Here is a 23,098-nt window from a genome sequence, read left to right as displayed (position 1 = left end):
TTCTGCATTTTCGAGATATTTAATTTTGTGGTGAAGTTGCGAACCTTCAATATTTCCATTAAACGGGGGTGATAAAATTATAACTCCTTCCCTTGCTTAAGTTTAGCATCCACCCTCGAAACATTCATGCTTTTAGATGGATTTCTTTTGTTCATGAAGGTTGTTTTTCCTTTTGGAACACAACTAACAACTAACTCGAGGGGATTTTTTCTCGGACAACCCTGAATCAGCTCCTAGGCTCGTTCGGTATCACTGTTAGTTTTCAGTTTTTGGTTCTTTTTTATTTTATTTTATTTTTATAAGGTATATGATTTATATTGAATCATGAAATACTACCTCCGTTTCAGAAAGTTCTTTACGCTTTGGAAAATGTGTCCAAAGTATGAAAATTTTGACCGTAAATTCCCACTATTATATACATCAAAATGTTACATATAAGATCTTGTTAGATTGGTCTAGTTATTCATTTTCGGAATATCAACTTTTTATAATTTTTTCACATATGAAATTGGATATATTAGTAGTTAAGTATTGTATTGGAGTCCGTGCAAATAGTAACTGTAAAGAATTTTATGAAACAGAGGTAGTATAAAATAATCGTACTTATAGTAATAATGTTAATTTTGAAAACTGGCAACAAAAAAATGAAAACTAATTTTTGTGGTTTTCATATTTTGGTTTTTAGTTTTGTAAGAAACAGAAAACTGGAAACAAAAAACGATACCGAATGGGCCATAGGTATTGGTTTTCTCACTCAAAACCGAACCATTATTCTCATTCGGGTGTACTCCCTTTGCTAAAGGATAAAAAGATTGACCATTTTGCTTCAACTTGGTTGTCTCTACATTCTTAAGACCTCCCAACTGACCTTCTAAACTTCCTTGATTCTTATTCTTGGAAAACTCTGGTCCTAGATGCTTCTCAATTTCCTTTACCACTAGATCTAAAGATGGTCGTGGGTCGGACGGGGCCGGGCTTTGAGCCGAGCCCACGGGCCATTGGTCTAAACAGATCGTGTCTACTCTATGTCATGTCGGGTCGGGCCAAAAAGTTTGGCTTGGTGACTGGGGACGGGGTGATAACTTGGTGGGCCCATTTATAAATTGATAAATTTTGTTTGAAGAAAAAAAAAAAAAAAAGTCCACGTGGCTGATAGAGTAACAGATAAGTGAAACTCCGAAAAACTTTTCAGTCTATCTTCTTCTTCTTCTTCTTCAAGCTCTCAACAATGGCGCTGGCTTCTTCTCCTGCTCCTCCACCATGCTTCTCTCTCCTCAATTCACACTCTTCCTCCAACAACAAACCATTTTCTCTGTCTTACTCCACCTTCAACTCTACTAACCTCACTCGCCGCCGCAACTTCCACCGCTCACCACCGGCGTTCAGAATTCGCGCCACCGCAACTGTAAATGCCGACAATGGTGCCGCTGTTTCCGACGCCGAAACCCCTAAAGGTGCTAATTATGGACGCCAATTCTTCCCCCTTGCTGCTGTTGTTGGACAGGTGAGGTCTCCCTCATTAATTCTCGAATTTTGTTTGATTAATGTTTGTTTATCGATTTTCCCCTAAATTGTCGAATGATTTGTATGTTTTTGTACTTGATGATTGAAATGATGGTCGGAATAACCCCAGAAATGCTTGCAATTGTTCGATTAGAGTTCAATTTCACTTAAAGGGCAGTGAGAGTAATTTTATCAGAGGGAAATTCAACATGAATAAATTAATTGTTCATCATACATATTTCTGAAGAATTTGATTAGAATGAACAAAGAAGCTAAATGTGGATTTAATTTAGATTTTGAGGAAGTTGCAATGGTTTGTAGCTAATCTCCTATTATTGCCTAATTGGGAGCCTTGCAATTGTTCGAATTAGAGTTCAATTTCACTCAAAGGGCAGTGAGAGTAATTTTATCAGAGGGAAATTCAACATGAATAAATTAATTGTTGATCATATTTCTGAAGAATTTTATTAGAATGAACAAAGAAGCTAAAATGTGGATTTAATTTGGATGTTGAGGAAGTTGCAATGATTTGTTGATTTTGTGGAGGATCCTAATGTAGAATTACCACATTCTGTCTACCATAGAGGATCATTTTTACTCAATTACACATCCAAATGTCCTATTAGTTGTAATGCCAAATATAGCTAATCGCCTATTATTGCTTAATTGGGAGCCTGTTATATATCTCAATGGACTGATAGTTGTGATTAGTTTATGAACACCTAATTAATTCATCTATTGTCTTGATCAAGTTATTATGGCGACATAGGCGACTTTAGTTCATTCAGGCTCCGTTTGGTTTGGTGTTAAACATTTTTAGTCTAAAATAATTTTCCATTGAAAACATTTTCCAAGAGAAAACGCACTTCCAAACTAGTTTTCCTTTGTTTGGTTTCTTAAAAGAAAATGGGAGAAGATAGTGAAGATTGAGGGGAAGAAGAGAGAGTGGGTTAAGGAGGAAAGGTAGAAAAGTTGTTTCCATCCCTTTCAAATGGAAAAGGTGTTTCCACCCTTGAGGGAGTAATGGAAAATTGTTTTCCATCCCTTGAAAAACCAGACAACGTAAAATGGTTAAAAAGGGAAAATCCTTTTCCAATGAAAACGTTTTACAACCTACCAAACGGAGCCTTAGTACTTCTTGGTATACGAAATATGGCTAGGTGAACCAAGAAGCTTTGGTAGTCCCCTTTTGGAAATGAAGGTAGTAACATTCTTAAAAATATGTCATACGTTTGACTACAAATGGTGAACTGCCAGAAAAGCCGGTCTTGATTTTGTTTATGTCTGAATATAATTTGGTACAATCTCTTCTACCAATTTTAACAGAACCTGGTAAATCAACTGTTTCACATCCTTGTAGTTAAAACTTAAGAGTGGATATCGTTGTTTAAGAACTTCTAACTGCTTTGACAATGGATCCTACATTTAATTTGAAATGTGGGTCAAGATATATTTTTGATGTACTATAGAGCTTATTTAAATGCTCCACTGAAGCTGTATGCATGTCGTAACTAGCCTTTAGGAACAGTACACGTATTATAGTTCTTGCTTGCAACCTCTTGTCTTTCTCCTTAGAGGTGTACATTTAAGTGCAGGATGCCATAAAAACTGCACTTTTGCTTGGAGCTATTGACCGTGAAATAGGAGGGATAGGCATTTCAGGAAAGCGAGGGACAGCAAAAACAATTATGGCCCGTGGTTTACATGCCATTCTTCCACCTATTGATGTAGTTGCGGATTCCATTTCAAATGCTGACCCATCCTGTCCAGAAGAGTAAGGTTACTCCATGTTATTTTTCTTTTTGCTCATCTGAAATACATTCTACTCCGTATGAAATGAACCCTTTCTCTTTTAATTTCCCTACCGTTGAACATTTTCTTTTTGTCATCTATATTATGTTCTATTTAGGAAGTTTATTGTTACATACTTTGGTCTTTTTATTCTCAGTATTCACTTTCTGCTAATAAACTTAAAATTCTGTTGTTCATTAACTAAAATCATAAGTTGCACAGTCCTACTTCATTTGTTAGCCATACCTTGTTTGATGTGCATTTAGTTTGCTTGCGTAATCATTTAATCTGGTGCAAATAATGAAGGTGGGAAGATGGATTGGCTGATCGTATTGAGTATGATTCGTCTGGAAATATCAAGACCAAAGTTGTAAAATCTCCATTTGTACAGGTACTTTATTCGAGACATGGAAAATCCTCTTATAGTTACCTTGTTTTTTTGTTTACCTTCATCCATCAATTGGTTCTACACTTTGCAGATTCCTCTCGGTGTTACGGAGGATAGACTTATTGGGTCTGTTGATGTTGAGGAATCTGTGAAATCAGGAACTACTGTTTTCCAGCCAGGACTACTGGCTGAAGCTCATAGAGGTGTCCTGTATATTGATGAGATAAACCTTCTGGATGAAGGGATTAGTAATCTTCTCCTGAATGTTTTAACCGAGGGTGTGAATATTGTTGAAAGAGAAGGAATCAGTTTTCGTCACCCGTGCAAGCCTCTGTTGATTGCCACCTATAACCCAGAAGAGGGTGCTGTACGTGAGCATTTGTTGGATCGTGTGGCAATTAATCTAAGGTATACCCACTTAAGGGTTTCTATAATATGGATAGTTAGGGGTTTTCTGAGTTGGTATTATATTGTACCTAGAGCCTGAACAGCATATCTGGTAGGCTTGTTCTTACCTAGATTTTTCTATATACTATCATACACTAATGTCCTAATCCTTCTGCAGTGCAGATCTTCCGATGAGCTTTGATGACCGTGTTGCAGCTGTTGGAATCGCTACACGGTTTCAGGAACAAACTAATGAAGTATTTAAAATGGTCGAGGAGGAAACAGAATTAGCAAAAACACAGGTAATGAAGTAACGATCAAGTTGGTTTTTACCTAGTATCGTGTAAAACATTCTATTTATAGTATGTTTTCGTGAGTTTTGAGCTTTTTCTTATCTTCACCTTTATGTAACTGTGAAAGATTTCCCTCCCCGCCATCCACCTGAATACCTGAAGTATGGAATAGATCTTAATGATAATATGCAAACCATACGAACTCGTTCCAGAATGGAGGATTTTCTTGTGCTGGACTTGACTAACTTCATTCTGTTCACGTGTGAAGTAAAACGAAAGCAACAATTGAGGATAAGTCCTCTGAAGAAGTTAATGGGATTCAACGATAAATATTTGATTGCCACTCGTGCTTCTTCACTAGCAAGAGTATCAACTCTGGAAAACCCCATAGAGTAGCAGTAATGTGAACAAAGGTACACACTGTGTATAGAAGAATTAAGGAACAGTCAGCCCGACCCCCGTAGAAGTTTCCTCCCCATATTCCTCTAAGAATTTGTATAAAAGACCTGTAGACACGAGAAAATAAAACAAATAACCCACTTTGTTCCCATCACCTCAAAATGCCCCCCTTCCCAAACAGAAGACCTTCTTCCTTACCTTTCCTGAGGCACACCACACACGTCATGCGCATTAGGATATATGCGCATATCTGGCTGTCAAAGCTCCACATTATTAATAATGTTGAGACTCTCCAAACAGCTGTCTTGGAAAGGCTTTGTCCTTGTTTGAGATCTGGATTTCTGAAGCTATGTTTAATGCTCTGGCTATTTGACTATATTGCAGATCATTTTGGCACGGGAGTACTTGAAAGATGTTACTATTAGCAAGGAGCAACTAAAATACTTAGTCATGGAAGCAATGCGAGGTGGTTGCCAGGTTCTGAAAAATAGACTCTCTTTTGGTCATCATGATTATATTATATTTATTCTTCATTTTCTGGCATGCTGTGTATCTTTTACAAGATTATCTCGTGATTATAATCCTGTGTATTCTTCTTAGAAATCTTAAGATGGACTCACAGGCCATCACTGTTTAGGTAAAAGTGACACATTTTCCGTTTGCAATTAGAGCAGATAACTTTTGGTTATCCGGTTTATTGATAGAGTAACATGCAGAACTGTTAAGTCTTGGAAATAATAACTTGTGCTGATGCAAGGGTATAGGTTTGCTATTTTAAAATATATTGTTGAATAGTCAATTGTCAAAGGCTTTATTGAGCTAATAAGAGGGTCGCCATGGTATATTAATTACGAATTGGGGAAGAAGTTAAAGAAAAACATTGCAGATGCAAGGACGTTTAGTAGGATATGTATTACAGTAGAGTCAAGTAGGAAAGAATGATGTCACCATACAAACTAAACTGATATTTCTTATCTAAAATGGTGGCTGCTGTAACTGTTAGGTCGTTAGGAACTGCTTGTGAGAAGGTACTCATCTACTTGTGGAGGAAGGGTTATGTAGATTACTAGGTTTACACAATGATGAAATAAATACACACTGCTTAGACTCTTGAATGAAGCCAATACCAGAACAAGATTGGTGTTTGAACTGTATTTTCATTCTTTTGTAAAATTAAGCATATGCTTGCTATTTGTTTTTGAAAGTAATATGAGCTGCTACAAGTATAACATTTATTTGCAGGGCCACAGAGCTGAGTTGTATGCTATGCGCGTTGCCAAGTGCCTGGCTGCTTTTGAGGGACGTGAAAAAGTTGGCGTGGATGACCTGAAGAAAGCTGTTAAGTATCGTTCATGTAAACCTTGTTGCCTTCTGGATTTCTTTTAGTTGCTTTATGTGAAAATGTGAAGTCGTACTTTTCTTGGGATCATCAGAAAAAGTGTCAATATTGTGGTTATCATATGTGACTTCGTAGTTTCTAACTTTTTGTCAAGGTGTTAATATCACAGGAACTGGTAAATGATATGATGACATTTTGAAGCACGCAACTAGTTTTGAATGATATATTGATATATTATATTGTTTCTTTTCAGGTTGAACTGGTAATTCTTCCTCGTTCGAACATCCAAGAGAGGCCCCCAGAAGATCAAAATCAGCAGCAACCTCCACCACCACCACCTCCTCAACAGAATCAAGACCCATCTGAGGAGCAAAATGAGGAAGAAGATGAAGATAAAGAGGTTCCTTTGTCCCCTTTCTGAACTCTATAGTCTCTGCTTGTTAAGTGAGTCGTGGCTTGTTTTTGGACTTACCTTTTCTTGATGTGTTACAGGATGAGAATGATGAGGAGAAAGATGATGAGAACGAACAACAGCAGGACCAATTACCCGAGGAATTTATCTTTGACGCAGAAGGAGGTTTGGTGGATGAGAAACTTCTTTTCTTTGCTCAACAAGCTCAGAGACGCAAAGGGAAGGCTGGGAGAGCAAAGAATGTCATATTTTCAGAAGACAGAGGCCGCTACATTAAGCCAATGCTTCCAAAGGTTTCTAGTGCATCATAGCTTGCTTACTTACTTTTCTGAGCTTTTTACTCCCTGACAGTCTACAATTAGGCTCCGTTTGGTTTGGTGTAGAACGTTTTCAGTGAAAAATGATTTTTCATGGAAAACTTTTTTCAGTGAAAAATACAATTCCAAACTAGTTTTCCTTTGTTTGGTTCCTTACAAGAAAATTAATAAAAAAAGGAAAATGGGAGAATATGGGTGAAGAGTGATGGGAAGAAGGAAGATGGGGCTAAGGAGGAAAGTGGAAAAGTGATTTCCCTTCCTTTCAAATGGAAAATGTTTTTCCACCTTTGAGGAAGTTATGGAAAATGGTTTTTCATCCCTTGCCAAAGCAAACAACGTAAAATGATTGAAAAGGGGAAAACCGTTTTCCATGAAAACGTTTTACACCCTACTAAACATAGCCTTAGCCAATGCTTCAAAGTCCCCCCCACCCCCATTCCCAACAGAACCTACCACCCATTATAAAATAAGTAAATAAATAAATAAAGATTGATAAAAGATGAACCAAGGTAAAATATTCCTGTTATGCTCTCATTGTTAAGTCCGGACCGGTTTATTTGCCTCAATGAGACTTCAAGAACCAGAAATTTTGATTAAAGATTTATTAACTTGTTAGCTGCCTCTGTAAAAAGTATTGTGCTCCACCATTCTTCTATTTCCACTAAAGAAAACTTGTTCTGAACAGGGTCCTGTCAGGAGATTAGCCGTGGATGCAACTCTTAGAGCTGCTGCTCCATATCAAAAACTGAGGAAGGAGAAGGATGTTCTCAAGGAGAGGAAAGTTTTTGTGGAAAAAACGGACATGAGAGCAAAAAGAATGGCTAGAAAAGCAGGAGCTTTGGTATTCACTTTTGGCTTTAATACACCTCTCTATTTATGTCATTTTCATCTTCATACTTTTGATTCCATTACTTCCCAGTTTCCGAACATTAGATTGCATGCTTTTCCAGACCTAACTCTTAACATAGCAGAATAATAACTTCCTAAGATCTTGAGAAATATATATTGAGAAACAGCAGCACTAATACTGCTGTATTTAATTGGCTGGATAACTATTTGATGACAGGTTATATTTGTGGTTGATGCTAGTGGGAGTATGGCGTTAAACCGTATGCAGAATGCAAAAGGTGCAGCACTTAAGTTGTTGGCTGAGAGTTATACAAGCAGAGATCAGGTGAATCTATCTTAAGTTATGAAACCAACATGATGTTGTTCTTGATGACATTTGCACAAATAGGATTAATGCCTCCAGTCAAACATAGGGATATCTAAACAAACTGTTAATTATTGTGCATACAAAATTGATGGATGGAGTACTTGAATGCTCATTGTTCAAGTGTGAAATGGTTAATGTACAAACTTAGAAATAAGTTTGGATTCCCTGGCGAAACTGACTTTTTCTGCACCTACGTTAATACAAGAGAAATTCTTACGGTGGACTCATGGTATTGGAAATTCTACATGGTGGAAACAAAAGACTTTTAGTTTCTAAAGTGACCTTATAGTATTGTATATTACCCTATGTGCTCTTATTTGTGTTTTAATGGTTAACTCACCATTTAGTTTAACCTTAATTAATTATGAGATTACTAGCCTACCATTCATCTTCTAATCAATCTACCTATTTTTGGCTCCTCACCCCGCGAGCTCACCTCTTCTTCCCCATCTCGTCTTCTCTACACCTCTCTTTAACTGTATGATAAGTGGGATTGATCCATCGGTTGAAAAGCAGTGACATAATTAACTCACTCAAGCAAGAAATTTCGAGTTGGATGGTGTCGTTTAACGGCAAGCCTGAAGTGGTAGAGCTTGACAATTTTAGGCTTCTTCTTGATGGCGATTTTCGCAGATTTCTCGCTAGAGCCTGAACTTGTTTCTTCACTTTAATTTGCCTACTGAAAGTGATGAGTTCTATGGTGAGGTGTTTCTTTCTTCTGACATTTTTAGTGAGAGGAAAAGAGAGTTGGGGTTTGACATTTTTAGGAGGGATGAGGAAGTGAGGTTGAAGGATGGGTTGCGGTGGTGCTTTTGAGGATTGGTAGGGGTTTTCTGTGATTCGATGGTGGTTATCGTTGGACGCTCGGGTTGGACTAGTGGATTGATGCAGGGGGCTATGGGTGGTTGGGGTAGTGGTAATATTTGGTAAGGATTAAAGTTAGATTAAATTGTAAGTTAGCCATTAAAACAAAAATAAGGGCACGTAATGGATTTATACAATATCATAAGGTCATTTTAGAAACTTAGAATTTTTTGTTTCCACCATATGGAATTTCCAATATTACAAGGCCACCGTGTAGAATTTCCTTTAACACAAATAATTTGACAGCATGAAATAAACAAACCGACCATACTGCTTTTGGGATATTGAATAGATGAAACTGCTTTTGGTATCTATATATTGGTTTGTCACTTTTTATTATCTTCATAATGAGTAATGACCAGACATGCCCCATTGTACTGTCTCATACTTTTGTACTGCACTTCCACCTTTACAACACCTATCCTTTCACACAGTATCTCTTTTACTAGAGGTGGACGGGCAAAAAATTATACTGTAGGTCATTTCAGCTTGTCCAACTGAGGCATTATGCCCCTTTCTGTTAGATCACTTCGATTAAGGTACCCTACGTTGATGTTTTCTGGGCTATTTTACTCAGGTTTCTATAATTCCATTTCGTGGAGACGCTGCAGAAGTTCTCCTGCCTCCTTCCAGATCAATTTCCATGGCAAGAAAACGTCTCGAGAGGCTTCCATGTGGTGGAGGTTCTCCTCTAGCTCATGGTCTTACAACGGTCAGTACATTTCCACGCATATCCTGTGCCTTAATGTGTCTTGACTCTTGAATTAAATTCGCTATAAAGCTATTAAGTTCATGTGCATGTCTCTGATTCTTCCTTATATATGATTAGGCTGTGAGGGTTGGACTAAATGCAGAAAAAAGTGGGGACGTTGGACGCATTATGATTGTTGCCATAACCGATGGTAGGGCAAACATATCGCTGAAACGATCTAATGACCCAGAAGCAGTCACTGCAGATACCCCTCGGCCTTCTTCAAAAGAGTTAAAGGTATGATTTTAGTCTTTAGATCTCCTGGACCTTGAGGTCCAATTTTTGTGATGGCTAAAAGGTCATTGGAAACCTTTCAATTATCAAAATATCAGCCTTTTTGCAATTTATTTTGTATGTCCTGAAAATGAATTCGTGGATTATGGACCGTGGTGCACCTAAAAGAATACATTTATAGATGTGCACATGTAAAAGAACATGACATTGCCACAAAAGAACATGTCACATATTATTCACTTTTTTGTTATCAAAATTAACAAAAAAAAAAAATATTTCACTTTTTATTGCAAGTATAAATGTTGAATATATTCATGTTCTTTTCATGTAAGGTAATGTTCTTTTAGCTATAAACTTATGTTCTTAAGGTGCACCATTCTCACTGTGCACCATGGTTCACCATTTAAATTGCGCCTGAAAACTGATGATGTTACATGTGTTATGTCTCTTATTAGGATGAGATACTTGAAGTGGCTGGTAAAATATACAAAGCAGGAATGTCGCTGCTTGTCATTGACACGGAGAACAAATTTGTTTCAACCGGCTTTGCCAAAGAGATAGCCAGAGTAGCTCAAGGTATGGCTACGTAAACACATCTATACTAATATTTTAAAACAACAAACACTTATATGCCACTTTGTCATCTTTTTAAAACTCCATTTCATTTTGATTTTGATTTTGATTTTTTTTTTTGAAATGAAGATATTAATTGACTCTTCTTAAATTTTAATTAAAAAAAATTCTTTGTACTCATTAGCTCTATTCGATCACCTTCAACTTTTTCATAAACATTTTTGTTACTCTTTCAAATAAGTGTTGAATAATTTCGTTTTCGAATATCAAATCTGTTTTAATACAATTGTAAAAGAACATGTAACCTGTGTATCACACGACCTAAAAACTTGTTACCTTCTTTCTGCAGGAAAATACTATTATCTGCCTAATGCATCTGATGCTGTAATCTCGGCAACAACCAAGGAAGCTTTGGCAGATTTCAAAAACTCATGATTATTACATACATAGATTATGTTGTCAACTAAAGAAAGGAAAATGTATCTTCAAAATGCTTCAAATATTTTGTAGATCTCGATATAATTATTATGTTAATAGGTTCCGATGTTTTGGTTGATTTTTGTGCTGAAGAGATGCCGGAAACCCCATCTCATTTTTGTATCTTATCAGTAATGTGTTATATAGATTATTGATTCTTTGCAATTATAGCCTCTGTTATGAACTTGTGGAAGGTAATATGGCCCGATAACGTTTCAGGCTTGACTTAAAGTTCATTCAGCAATGAACTGACATCATTGTAGGGAATGGCACCCGGAAAGGCGCCGCAACATGTGTATTTAATCTCGAGCCTAAGTGTCACGGTCCAAGTGTTTTGACACTGAATCGTGCGTCACGCTCTCGCCTATGGGCGGCAAGGGCATAAGCGTTGTGCTGAAAGTGAATCTCTAAGTCTTGGGGCATGAGCGGGTGCTTGATTCAGAATGGGCACTCTTGCCTATGGGCCACAAGAGCGAGTGTCGAGGGTAAATCGGGGCACTTGTGTCCGCTCAATAGGCACAAGTGGGACTGACGACGAGAATGTATCTGTTGTGTGGAGACTTTGTTAAGTCTTGAAAAACTTTAAAAAATGCGACAACACAGTATCTATAAAGGCTAGCAACAAAGCACGTAATTAAGCAAAGGCAACTTCTGATGAGAGGTATTGGTCAATACTCTACAAAGAGGTTTATTTTGAATTTGCTTTAAATTTCTCGTGAATGTTAGATCGACATAAACATAGTAAACAATAGGTAAGCAAAATCCAAGTAAATGAAGTTTGGATTCTAACTCTAAGGCTCTCAAGTTTCGCCAATAGAACTAGATCATTGTTGCTAATCCATGATAAAGAATTACTAAGATTCTATCTAAAGCAATGAGACACATAAACTAGTTTTAACACATACTAACACTGTAAAAGGGATCAGATCTAAAACTATAACTTACAGAAAGAGATTAGATCAGAAACTACTCGAAAATTTGCATGTTAAACTACATACATCACATACAATGAGCAATTTAGGATGCTACCAAGAACTATTAGACCAAATCCCTCATTATTGCACAACCAAACTCTCGTTTTCGGTCGTTGGATCAAAGGAACTGCACCTAAACGAGCCTGTAGCAGCAAAGGAAGCAAAGAAAAGAGCTAATGGTGTTTGATAAAACGAGATATCCTCTCAAAGAAAACACGGCACATGCTCATGCTGAAGATGAGAATCTCTCGTCGCATCCACTCGGGAGCCACGTTAGCAAATGCCCCCAAAGAAGAAACATGATACCATACATCTCCAGTTGAGGAAGCCTTGTTCCTCCATAACAAATCAAATGAATAACCTGCAATCAATCAAAATTAGACAATTTTTGAGTTTTCTGATGAAGCTATTCAGATATAGTTGAATCTCATCACATTAGTTCATTCATCATTATCATTCGTTACCATTACCACATTGCCTCAAAGAGGCTCCCACAACAAGCGGGGTAGGGGGGGGGGGGGGTAGGACATAAGGGGACGACCATCTTCTATTTCATGGACAGGAAGCGAAAGAGCCATTTGGATTTAGTGCATTACATATTTACATCCAAAGCCAAAAGAACAAATGAATCTTGGCTCCATCAGAAATGGACACAATTTCATCACATCCGTTGAAAGTGTAAATTTTATCATATACTACTGTGTTCCGTGTATGCACTTATGCGGGAAAAAACAACTTTCCATGAATTAGTTGGTGACCATAAGATGATCCAAGCAAAGAGAAATCGGTAACGAGCACCCTAACGACCATCCTCTAAAGAATGTACATGAAAGACATGTGTATGTGTGTGTATGCATGTGTATAAATCACTATAGTATATTATACTAAAAACGCAGTTAACTTCAAAAAGAAGTCCTGAAAGCAAGAAAGAGGGAAATAATAATGATGATGATATTTGGTGGTATGTCTAGGGTTTCCAGCTGGAACAGGGGTGAAGTTCAACACATAACAAAATATTATTGCAATCTATGGGGTGGAAAGTCAAGGCTAAAGATATCTCTAATCAAAGTGCACTTAGTTTAGAAAGTATAGGTTTGATGGGATAAAAAAAAACTAGTTTTCAAAATGGGAGTGGAAAATTATAGTGTATGCCAAAAGAAGATAATAAATTACCACTGGACTGGTGAACTAAATGTATACATCTTCCTTCAGGATGATTAGCAACAGAAACTTTCATGTCTATTAGGGACTCAACAAGATTCTGAAACACGCATTTGCAAGGACCTGTTACAATTGAAAAGGAAAACTAGTTAATTAACAAGAGTTTAGCAATTTGACAGTAAAATTCTCAACTTGAACAGTGGGGTAAACTTCATAGACGCACCTTCATTATCGATGTTACCCTGACAGCACTCTGACTGCATGTTCACACAGAAAACAATCAGTTAAGAAAATCAATAACCCATTAACCTTCCTTAAAAATCAATAACCCATTAACCCTTCTTCAAAAACCCATTAACCCTTCCTCAATAACCCATTAACCCTTCCTTGATAACCCATTAACCCTTCCCCAATAACCCATTAACCCATCCTCAAAAATCAATAACACATACCTGCGAATATGCTTTGGAAATATCAATCGGTTGATCTGGTAATACTTTTTTTCCTGTTGAAGGTGCATGAAGACCACTTGCTGTACTATTTGTTTCAGAATTAGCTTCCATTGAAAGTCTAGCACGTTTTTTCCTAGTCATTCTCATTGGTGACTCGTTAACTTTTTCTCGAGACACGGATGGGCTATGTTGCATACTGATTATAGCTGGCTCCTCATGTTGGTCACTTCTCGGTATCTCTTGCTGTAACTCGCGCAGTTGCTCAACCTCCGCAGAAAGGTCTCGATCTGCATATATTTAAGGCAATAACAGTCACAAGTCAAACACAAATGCAACAAAAGCACTATCGGCCCTTTTGGTAATCGGCCATAAATGGTGTCAACGGAAATGAATTTGTAAGTAACTTTGCAAGGAAAATCAATCTCCATTCCCATGGTAAGGCAAGTTCACTCAATATTATCTCTTTTCTTATAAACTTCCATTACCATTTGGGGAGTGGTATTAGGCGGAAATGCAAATTTATGAAGAAAAGCACCAAAGTTTGAGACAAAATTTAATTACCATGGACATCATTATGTTATTTTCTTACCAAATAACACTTAGATTTATTTTTATTCCCACCAATTATTACCGGTTACCAAATGGGCCGTATATCTACCAATTTAGTCTAGATATAGCCAGTCATCAAGCAATCCTAATTGTTACTATGGCATGATTAGCATCCAAAATAATAAGTTACTATTTTAGTACAAATTTATAACAAGGATACCAATGTTTTATCTCTGGCAATTAATTCCTACAATTCTGGTACAGGTTATCTAAATGGCATATTCCGGAAACACAAAGCAACTATCAACAAAATCAGAAGTTGATTATACTTACTCTTTTGTTTTTCCTCTATTAGTCGTTGCTGAAAATCATCATATTGTTCGTCTTTAGCAGTTCTGCAACCAAAAAAAAAACAATGCTTAATTTGAGGGTTAACAAATTAGACACAGTGAATCTTGGAACGATAAACACCTCAGGGAAACAACTTCACTCCGTAGTTCATCAATAACTTCTGACAACCTCATTTTATCATTGTTCAAATGCTTTATTAGAGTTTCCGCAGCTGAAATGATGATCAAAATGGGGATAAAGAAAATGAGTAACCACCATAATCCAAGATGTGTAATAAACATACACCACAATGTACTATAAGTTTTAGATAAATACGAAAGCCGAGAAAATTAACACTAATCTAAAACCAGTAAAACGGAATGGCCAAATTAAACTAGACATAAACCGGAATAAAGCTAATATTTTTAAAGAATACCATTCATATAGTCAACGAATTTTCCTTCTTGTTCCTTATCAGCTTGATCCAACTCGTGATCCTTTGATACCTTAATTCCAACATAAAGAAACATACAACAATTTTAAGCAAGAAACCCTAGAAATTTTCATCGAAAAAGGCCACATTAACACAAAATTCAATCATTTTCTCAAATTGGAGGAATAAAACCCTTCTTGTTCTTTATTAGCTTGATTTAACTGGTGATCCTTTGCTACCTTAATTCCACATAAAGAAATAGACAACAATTTTAAGCAAGAAACCCTAGAAAAAATCGTCCAAAAAAGCCCCATTAACACAAATTCAATAATTTTCTCAAATTGGGGGGGGAAAGAGGCCATCTTGTTCTTTTTTAGCTTGATCCAACTCACGATCCTTTGCTACCTTAATTCCACATAAAGAAAAATACAGCAATTTTAAGCAAGAAACCCTAGAAAAATTCATCGACAAAAGCTACATTATAACTCAAAATTCAATAATTTTCTCAATTTGGGGAAAAAAGCCTTCTTGTTCTTTATTAGCTTGATCCAACTCACGATCTTTGCTACCTTAATTCCACATGAAGAAGTATACAACAATTTTAAGCAAGAAACCCTGGAAAACTTAATCGACAAAAGCCACATCAATTCAAAATTCAAAAAGTTTCTCAAATTGGGGAATAAAGCCCTAAAATGAAGAAATTAAGAAATGAAGAAGAGAGTGTGAGAAGCAAACCTTGAGTTTAGAGTACTTTTCGTAAAGTTTGATGTAAAGCGTCTCCATCTGCATCAACAAAAACATGAAATTTCAGTTACTAATTGTGAAATTACTACCAGGAAATTTGAAATTTGGTACAACGAAACATAAACCCTAATCTTAACAATTGGGAAATTGGAAGCTGAAATTGATTTAGGAGAGAGAAATGCAAATGCGGAACCTTGAATTCGAAGATGAAGCTCTCCTATGGAGAAATTTTGAGTGGAAGATGAGTGAGTGAGAGAGTGAGTGGCGCGCGAGAATAGATGTCTTGAATTCAAATGGAGAAGGACGTTATGAGAGAAGTGGATTGAACAAGAGCCTTTTTATACAACGGTAAAAAAAAAAAAATCAAAAGGTTTTGCACACATTATCATTTTTTTTTTTTTTGAGATATTATCAAAAAAATATATTATTGCATAATGAGGTGATTTTTTTGTTGGAAAGTTACATTTATGTTAAGAAAATAATTTCTCATCGTAAGAGCATATCCAATGGTTGTAGCTAGTCTCTAGCTTGAAATTTATAAAAGTTTCAAGTTAATAGCTAGACCATTGGAGTGAAAATAACAAATTAGCTTTGCCAAGCAAATTAGTTAATTTGCTTGACAACTAGTTCTCAAAATCGCCAAATAATTAATTGACAAGTGGACAAGTGGAATAAATTTAAATAACAAGCTAGTTGCTAGCCATTGGGGCACAAATTAGCTAGACAATAAAATAGCTTTAAATCTTATGTGGCATGATAAGCTAATTGTCAAATTAGCTTACCATTGTGGATGCTCTAAGCGCACCGAGAACAATAACGTATACTCCCTCCGTCTCGGAATACTCGACCCGGTTTGACCGGCACATAGTTTAAGGAACTTGAATTGACTTATTTAATTTAATAGGTAGTAGTTGATAGTGGGGTATTATTTTAATGTAGTTAGTGGGAGGTGGGTTAAGAGGTGGGGTTGAAGGAGAGTAGGTGTTGAATTTTTAATTATTTTTTGTATGGAGTAGGGGGTAGGTGGGTTAATAGGGTTGGAGTGAGAAATAATATAATATTGTTAGAATATTTCCATTTTAGAAACATGTCAAGTATTAAAGGACGGCCCGGTAAGGAAAACAGGTCAAGTATTTCGGGACAGAGGGAGTAGTGTTGTAAGAGTTGTAAACTGCATTTGGACCCATAAAAAGCTCTTCAATATTGATATGAAATAATAGTCAAGTTGTTGCTTCTATTGATTTGGGTCGAATATAAGACGCCATATAAGAACATGATTAGAACGTGGAGTAATGTGGATTTTGTCTTGACTAAAATTAGGTCCATATATTAGTGAACTTTAGCTCTGCTTTCCCTTTGTCAACCAAATAACATGAGTTTTTTTTTAATAAAGTATTAATTTTGTTAACGACATAACTCATAAGCATATGATGTAACATAACACGGTGGTTGATGTTGGAAACATAAGGTTTTCAAGGCTACACAACTAAGAAAATAGGAACAAGAAATTCATCAAGGATAGATAAACAAGGATTTGGTGTGTCGTGGCAATTAGGAACCACTAACTTGAAAACAATAATTCGGCGCAATCAGTGTGCTCAGTTGTATTCGCGGATTCGTTCTCTAAGGTTCACACACCGTTCTCACACTAAGGCACATTAGGGTGAGAGGTTGGAGTCACATGGACTAATTAGTGCTTAACTAATTAGTTCTAGTATTTAACTAATTGATTCAAGTTCTTAACTAATTGGTTTCATTGCTTAACTTATATGACACCAAGGTGGTCTTTTGTGTAAGACCGCCTTATATAAAAGTTTGTACAACAAAAGTTATTACTTCAACATTTGACAAGCTATTTAACGTATGCACTCGTCATATAAAAATTCATTAATCTTAACCCTTTCTTCTTATTTCAAAATATTTGTATTTGTGAATTGAACTTACGTAAACCTTAAAGTTGAGAAAGCTAACCTCCAACGAATCTTAGCCTTGAATTTATGGACCTTTCCTTTCTCTATACTAACATTCCTTACCAAATTGACAATATACATAAACCAATAATCAAAATGGTGTATTAGTTGTCAAATGACCTAAATGTAACTCATAAAATCTACCTCTTATTATATGAAAAAAAAAAAAGTGTTTATTCGTTATATACATATTTTACATTGATTTTCTATCCTTCGAACAACAAAGCATTTACCAATGTTCAAAATCAAACAATTCTACAAACATTACAAATCGACAAAAGTATATTATTTTATGCCCAACCATATATCTATACAGGTGATAACGAACCGAGCTCGAGCTAAGCATTCTCTAAACTCGACATCCTTTGTGTTGTTCCACCCGAACCCACGTTCCATGTATTGGGTTTGTTTTAGCACGACCCAAAACCAATTTAAAACGATGCGTTTATAATTTAGACTCTAAAATCCAATTGAAGCAGTTTTCCCAAAACCCTCTTCTTTCATTTCTCCCCCCCTTTTACCTTCTTCACTCAACTTCCCTTTCAATGGGTGCTGAAAATCAAGCAAAATCTGCAACCACCAACGACCCCAAGAAGCGCAAACGATCTTACTTACCCCACAACGTAAAATCCCCATTTCCCCAATTTCATTCTCTTGATTTTAACTCTCTTTTTTAATTAATAACTGTTCTAATTTTGTTCTTTTGATTTTTTGTGGGGTTTTTGTGTTTTTTAATCAGAAACCAGTGAAGAAGAAGGGGTATAACCCATTAAGACCAGGATTCCAAGGGTTCTTCATAACCTGTGATGGTGGAAGAGAACACCAAGCTTCTCAGGAAGCCATCAATGTCATTGATACTGTATGTATTCCTTTTTGTTTATTTTTTTTCTTTGATTTATAGATTCAGGAAGGTTTTTTAATTTAGTTTAATTAAGCAAGAACAGATTTTTAGCACCCTAATTGTTGAAGCTTAAATTTTTATGTCCTCCATTTTGTTAATTTTGTTAATTTAGCTCTCTGCAAATAATTTTATGGTTTTATTTTGTATGATTTGTTGATGGGGTTTTATTTGAACTTGCAAATTACAATCTTGGTGGGTGTAATTACAATCTTAGCTCTGCAAATAATTTTATGGTTTTATTTTGTATGATTTGTTGATGGGGTTTGATTTGAACTTGCAAATTACAATCTTGGTGGGTGTGGTTTAATTTTGATTTGTGCTTAGATATATTTATTAAGTGATTAACTGGTTGGATTAGTGAGCCTTACTAGCTGAGTAACTGGTCATGGGTACTAGTCTAAGTTGGGCTGATTTTCGGCGATCTTTATTGTTGGTTTGAACTTGAAAGGTTTCAGGCTAGTGATATACTAGCGAGCTTCAAAGAGTTATTAGTGTATTTTAGGCTGAAAGAATGATGATGGAAATAACGTGTTAGGGAATTTTCTTTAAATAGAACAATTGTTTTAAAATTGTCCATTTCCGATGGAGCCAAAGATTCATTTATTCTTTTGGCTGTGGGATGTAATGGACTAAATCAAAATGGCTCTTAAAACCTCTTTGCTTTCTTTCCATGAAGTAGAAGATGGTCGTCCCGTTGTTGTCTCATTATCGCTTTTGGGTCAATTGGAAACAACCTCTCTGAAATTGCAGGGGTAAGGTTGCGTACACCCGACCCCCCCCTACCCCGCTTCTTATGGGAGCCTCTTTGAGGCAATGGGGTAATGATAATGAACAATTGTTTTAAAACTGAGGAAAGGAGAGTGATGAAAAGAGGGGGGAAAACAGCAAAGAGAGCTTGTCAAACTGTCGAAAAGAGTAACTGGTTGAATATTTGTGAACCGAGTGTTTGAGAAATATTGAGTAGGTATGGGTTCTGAATCTTCTGATCATGCTTAATGTGGACCTTTTTTATCTATGCTACCTATAATGGGTATTAATTTAAAGAACTTAAGTCGTATGCTTGCAGCGTTGCATGAAGAGGTTAGACTGTTAGAGCAATAGACTGGGCATTTCTCATTGGTTTGACACTTTGACTGGTCCAAACTCAGTATTCTAAGTATAAAATTTTAAAATAAAAATCCATCACGAGGTTTCCCTACAAACACAGTTTCCAAGCACTACAATTGTTTCTTAGGGTAGACAACTGCTCTAATTGTCAAGGAAGAAATGTGTTGGGATATTTCTAAAAGTCATTTTACAAGAATCAAGGAAGTGTTGGACACAAGAACACTATTAATGAGAGTTTGTCAACTGCCAAAAAAATTATGGTTAAACTAACAGACAACAGATCATAAATTGTACAGGAAAAATTGCAAAGCAGCTGTTTCATATTGGACCTTAATTGGCACATACACAGACACTCACATACTGTTCGATATTTGAAATTTATCAAGTCTTGCTTGCTTCTTGTTCTTTGTACTTCCATTTATGCATAAAAATGCACAAAAACAAGAAGTAACTGGAGTGTCTTATGTCCTCAATACTTAAATGTTTATATACTTAAAAGTAGCTGCATCTTTTCTGGTTTTTTTTTCTTTTTCCTTTTTGATCCTGAAGAGTACTATCTTGGTTTTGTTTTAGATTTTAGAAGAGCTGATCGATGGCAAGGATTCAGATTCTAACCCGGCCGCGAAACCAGAGAAACCTGCGAACAAAAAAATAAAGTTTACTTACTCTGATTCTTCTGATAATGACGAAGATGATGACGAGAATGAGAAAGATAACCAGTCAGAAAAAGTTGCAGAAGAGGGTACAAATAATGGAAGTTCGGTGGAAGAAAATACTGATCCTGCTAAGAAGGATGATCAGTTGGTTGAGATTGGATCTGGACAAGTTGCTGGCGATGTTGGGGAAGTTGCTAAACTAGCTGATGAAGATAAAAGCAAGGAGAAGGAGGAGTTGCATGGTGTTGGATCTGGACAAGTTGCTGGTGATGATGAAGAAGTTGCTAAACTAGAAGATGGAAAGAGCAAGGAGAATGAAGAACCACTAGAAAAGAAACAGTGTTGTGATACCAAGAAGTTAGAAAGCAATCATCAAAATGCAGAGATGTCTGTTGATAGGTTAATTGAAGCTGAACTCAAAGAATTAGGAGATAAGAGCAAGGTGAGTTAATGTGATAACCAGGAAAAACCGCCCCCCTCCCCCCCCCCCCCCCCCCCCCCCCCCGCAAGTCCCAACCGCTTCTGTAAAGCTAAATATTTTAAATATGTTTCTATCAAATTTGTATTTGAAGCAACAAAATTTATGTTGAACCAGCGGCGTTTCTCCAAGATTGATACTGGCTGTAATGGTGTTGTCATTGTCCAAATGCGTAAAAGGGATGGAGACCCTAGCCCTGGAGAAATTGGACAGCATCTGATGGAATCTGCTTCAAGAACAAAGAAGCATATGTCAAGGTTCAACTTTAGGGGTTTTTTTATATATATAAATAACATCATTATTTAACAAGCAAATGAGTAGTTTTTTTGTTGTGAAATTCACTAAGATTTTCATTTTTATAGGTTTCTTCTGAGAGTGCTACCAGTAGAAGTCTCGTGCTATTCTTCTGAAGAGGAAATCTCTAGAGCTATCAAGCCACTTATTGAACAATACTTCCCTGTCAACAGTGGAACACCGGTTAAGGTACTTCCCCATATATGCTTCAAATACAGTATTATGTGCAGGCTGATTTCAGTTTGGTAGGGTGTAAAATGTTTTCATGCAAAACGATTTTCCTCTTTTCAATCATTTTACGTTGTTTGGTTTGGCAAGGGATGGAAAACAAATTTCAATAACTCCCCACAAAGGTAGAAAAACATTTTCCATTTGAAAGGACGGGAAAACCACTTTTCCATCTTTCCTCCTTACCTTCATCTTCCTTCTTCCCATCAATATTCACCCATTTTCTCCCATTTTCCTCTTTTCTATTAATTTTCTTGTAAGGAACCAAACAAAGTAAAACTAGTTTGGAATTGTGTTATTCCTTGAAAAAGGTTTTCCATGGAAAATCATTTTTCACTAAAACATTTTACGCCAAACCAAACGGAGCCTAGGAGCCAATGTTATGCATGTTGAACTTCACAAACAATGCCAGCTTACTGATGGCGTGACTTCTTCTTCGTCGTGTATTCGAATGTAGATGAACTGTGGGTTTTTAACTATGGAGTAATTGACATGGGAATATACCTATCTGCAAATTTTTTTAGCTAGAAAGTTGAAATTGGTGCTTCTTAGAGTTCCATCAACTTTAATAATGATGTTCTTGTGGACCTCTTATAAATCAGATAACTGATTTGTTTTGGATTCTTTTCTTCAGTTTGCTGTTCAATACGATGCACGTGCCAATTCTGGCATCGAGAGGATGAAGATAATAGACGCTGTTGCGAAATCTGTTCCTGAACCACACAAAGTAGATCTCAAAAATCCAGACAAGACTATAATTGTCCAAATTGTCAAGGTACATAAAGAATATGTTATTTGTTCTAGTCTATATCTATATATTATACTATAGCGCAGTTTTTTTCCTTTTATTCATATTTTAATTTAATGTTTTTTTAGAAATTAAGTGCAACCACTCATTTATGTTTCTTGGAAACAATAATGATTTCAAAATATTTAATGCAGAGTAAATTACGAAGTGACTCCCTTTTTTTTTAATTACATCTAAATACAACTCCTTTTTGAGTTGTTGGCATTGAAAATTAATATTATTAACTAATGTCCGCTTTGAAATTATCCATTACCACTCATATTAATGTAACATTTGAATCACTAATTGTTATTTTTTCTAATGAAACCGTGCATTACTAGTTCTTTCCTTAAATCCTCCTGATTCTTATTTTTCGACTTTGCTTTCTGCAGACCGTGTGCTTGATTGGTGTCGTAGAGAAATACAAAGAGCTGTCGAAGTTTAACTTGAGGCAACTCACTTCACCTTAGCTCGAGATTTGACTTTGGACAAGAAGAACAAAGACAATTGTAGACAATTGTGGATACAATAATCTCTTTGTCACCCTTTTTGTATCATTATATTTGTTTTATTGTGTGTTTGTTAAGTTTAGGATGATATTAATTTGAGTCTTGAATTAGATACAAGTACAAATCTGTATTAGCTTGAATTTCAGATAGTTCATCATTTTTAACAGTTCAGATACTGGCGCTTGAATCTTAAGTTGAAAACCTAGATTTCTGCTGAATACTTACATGGCCTTTACATGGCCTCTGAAGGCTCCACAACCTCAATTCGAATACGAATGTTGTTCAACGCAGGTAAAGATAGTTTTGGGCCGGTCCGGTGTGAGGCCCGACATGAAGTTAGGGGTCGGGCTTAGGCCATGTTTTGGGGGAAAGCACGATAAGGTCAGGTCTGCCACGACAAAACAAACTAAATTCAGTAAATTTAGGCTTAGATTCGGCCAGGCTAGGCCCTGCTGAAGCCCGGCCCTGCTATCTTTAAACACAAATGGATTGTAAATTGTAATCCCATTGTTTTTCTTTCTTTCTTGTGACGAATAGTGATGTTCACGTACTCACTCCGACCGGAATTAAAAGTTTAACCA

General features: G+C 36.3%; 3 protein-coding genes across 3 annotated transcripts; 2 read left to right on the top strand and 1 right to left on the bottom strand.

The window, feature by feature from the left end:
- The first annotated feature begins 1,144 nt into the window (after positions 1 to 1,144).
- Positions 1,145 to 11,109, top strand: LOC110783286 (magnesium-chelatase subunit ChlD, chloroplastic). The gene is made up of 15 exons (XM_021987602.2): positions 1,145 to 1,504; positions 3,099 to 3,277; positions 3,601 to 3,685; positions 3,774 to 4,090; positions 4,248 to 4,371; positions 5,146 to 5,238; positions 6,004 to 6,099; positions 6,354 to 6,500; positions 6,593 to 6,805; positions 7,515 to 7,670; positions 7,896 to 8,003; positions 9,487 to 9,621; positions 9,739 to 9,897; positions 10,350 to 10,470; positions 10,817 to 11,109. The coding sequence occupies exons 1-15, from the start codon at positions 1,229 to 1,231 to the stop codon at positions 10,900 to 10,902; spliced, it is 2,295 nt and encodes a 764-aa protein (XP_021843294.1). The 5' UTR covers positions 1,145 to 1,228; the 3' UTR covers positions 10,903 to 11,109.
- Positions 11,110 to 11,695: 586 nt separating this feature from the next.
- Positions 11,696 to 15,912, bottom strand: LOC110783231 (uncharacterized). The gene is made up of 9 exons (XM_021987541.2): positions 15,781 to 15,912; positions 15,579 to 15,626; positions 14,847 to 14,916; positions 14,552 to 14,642; positions 14,414 to 14,475; positions 13,532 to 13,818; positions 13,303 to 13,336; positions 13,092 to 13,202; positions 11,696 to 12,279 (listed from the first exon to the last, which is right to left on the bottom strand). The coding sequence occupies exons 2-9, from the start codon at positions 15,624 to 15,626 to the stop codon at positions 12,092 to 12,094; spliced, it is 891 nt and encodes a 296-aa protein (XP_021843233.1). The 5' UTR covers positions 15,781 to 15,912; the 3' UTR covers positions 11,696 to 12,091.
- Positions 15,913 to 18,020: 2,108 nt separating this feature from the next.
- Positions 18,021 to 22,688, top strand: LOC110783285 (uncharacterized). Its single transcript, XM_021987601.2, has 7 exons — positions 18,021 to 18,180; positions 18,297 to 18,416; positions 20,139 to 20,663; positions 20,817 to 20,956; positions 21,062 to 21,182; positions 21,856 to 21,996; positions 22,401 to 22,688. Exons 1-7 carry the CDS (start codon positions 18,103 to 18,105, stop codon positions 22,476 to 22,478), a joined length of 1,203 nt encoding a protein of 400 aa, XP_021843293.2. The 5' UTR covers positions 18,021 to 18,102; the 3' UTR covers positions 22,479 to 22,688.
- Positions 22,689 to 23,098: the final 410 nt, after the last annotated feature.

The sequence above is a fragment of the Spinacia oleracea genome, chromosome 4 (genome assembly GCF_020520425.1).
Source record: "Spinacia oleracea cultivar Varoflay chromosome 4, BTI_SOV_V1, whole genome shotgun sequence".
Lineage (NCBI taxonomy): Eukaryota > Viridiplantae > Streptophyta > Magnoliopsida > Caryophyllales > Amaranthaceae > Spinacia > Spinacia oleracea.
This window is presented reverse-complemented; position numbering and strand designations above follow the sequence as displayed.